This window comes from Nanorana parkeri, unplaced genomic scaffold (genome assembly GCF_000935625.1).
Source record: "Nanorana parkeri isolate BGI_ZX_2015 unplaced genomic scaffold, ASM93562v1 scaffold1791, whole genome shotgun sequence".
NCBI classification, from domain to species: domain Eukaryota; kingdom Metazoa; phylum Chordata; class Amphibia; order Anura; family Dicroglossidae; genus Nanorana; species Nanorana parkeri.
In genome coordinates this window covers 208,654-209,795 of record NW_017308059.1, presented here as the reverse complement: position 1 = coordinate 209,795, position 1,142 = coordinate 208,654, and the positions used below count along the sequence as shown (strand labels likewise).

The 1,142-nt window shown below is 43.4% G+C and overlaps 1 protein-coding gene across 1 annotated transcript; it reads right to left on the bottom strand.

The window, feature by feature from the left end:
• Positions 1 to 939, bottom strand: LOC108799707 (olfactory receptor 1G1-like). The gene has a single exon (XM_018571605.1). It carries the CDS (start codon positions 937 to 939, stop codon positions 1 to 3), a length of 939 nt encoding a protein of 312 aa, XP_018427107.1.
• Between the last annotated feature and the right edge of the window lie 203 nt (positions 940 to 1,142).

The following is a 1,142-nucleotide window of genomic DNA, read 5'->3' as shown; positions in this document are numbered from 1 at the left end:
TTAGTTTGGCTGTGAGGAAAAGTATTTCATGATGAGCTTCTTCAGAGCCCGTTTCACATCTTGGTTCCTTAAACTATAAATGAAAGGATTCAGCATAGGTGTGATGATGGTGTAAGCCATGCTGACAATGCGGTCATACTGGGAGGAGTAGTCTGATGGTGGGCGGAAGTAAATGGAAATGTCACTACCATAGAACAAGCAAATGACCATGAGATGAGAAGAACAGGAGGAGAAGGCTTTGCTTCGGCTGCTGCTGGTCTTCATCTTCATAATAGCCCATCCAATGAGCACATAGGAGATGAGTATGAAAAGGAATGGAACTATAACAGCCATAGACCCTTCAGTGTATATTAAGAGCTCAGCCAAAGTGGTACTGGAGCAGGACAGTTTGATGAGGGGGGTCAAATCACAGAAGAAGTGAGGGATCAGCCTGTCCTCACAGTATGCTAACTGTGACAGAATGTAAGTGTGCAATATTGAATGCGCAGCTCCTGCCACCCAACAGATACCACCCAGCATGACCATAACCCTATCATTCATTAACAATATATAGTGTAAGGGGTTACAGATAGCCAAACATCGATCAAAAGCCATGACTGCCAGAAGAAGACTCTCAGTGGTGCCGAGAAACAGAAAGAAGAACATCTGCAGGAAACAGCCAAGGAAGGTGATTGAGGCTCTTCCATAAAGAATGCAGGACAATAGCTTGGGAACCGTCACGTTAGATAAAAAGATGTCCACTACTGACAGGTTCCCCAAGAAAAAGTACATGGGCGTGTGCAGCTGTGGAGAAAGTTTAATAGAACTTACTAGAACTAAGTTAGCCGTCCATGTGAGGACGTATATGACCAGAATGGTGGCGAAGAGAGCTGCACGGTTACAGTGAAAGTCTGAGAAGGCCAGAAGAACAAAGCCGGAGGTTAGATTGTCTTTTTCCATCTAGAAATGAAGATGGTCAGCCAAAGTGTCTTAACATTTCTTCACGATGATATAAAAGTAGATACTGAATTCCATGAATGTGGATCCGATTGTTCTTCTTTATGCGCCTTTCTCTGTTACGCCATTCCTGACAATGGACATGAGGAACAGTCTTTTATATACTAATGTGTCACCCTTTCTTCAATCTAGAAGCACTTCCTTTG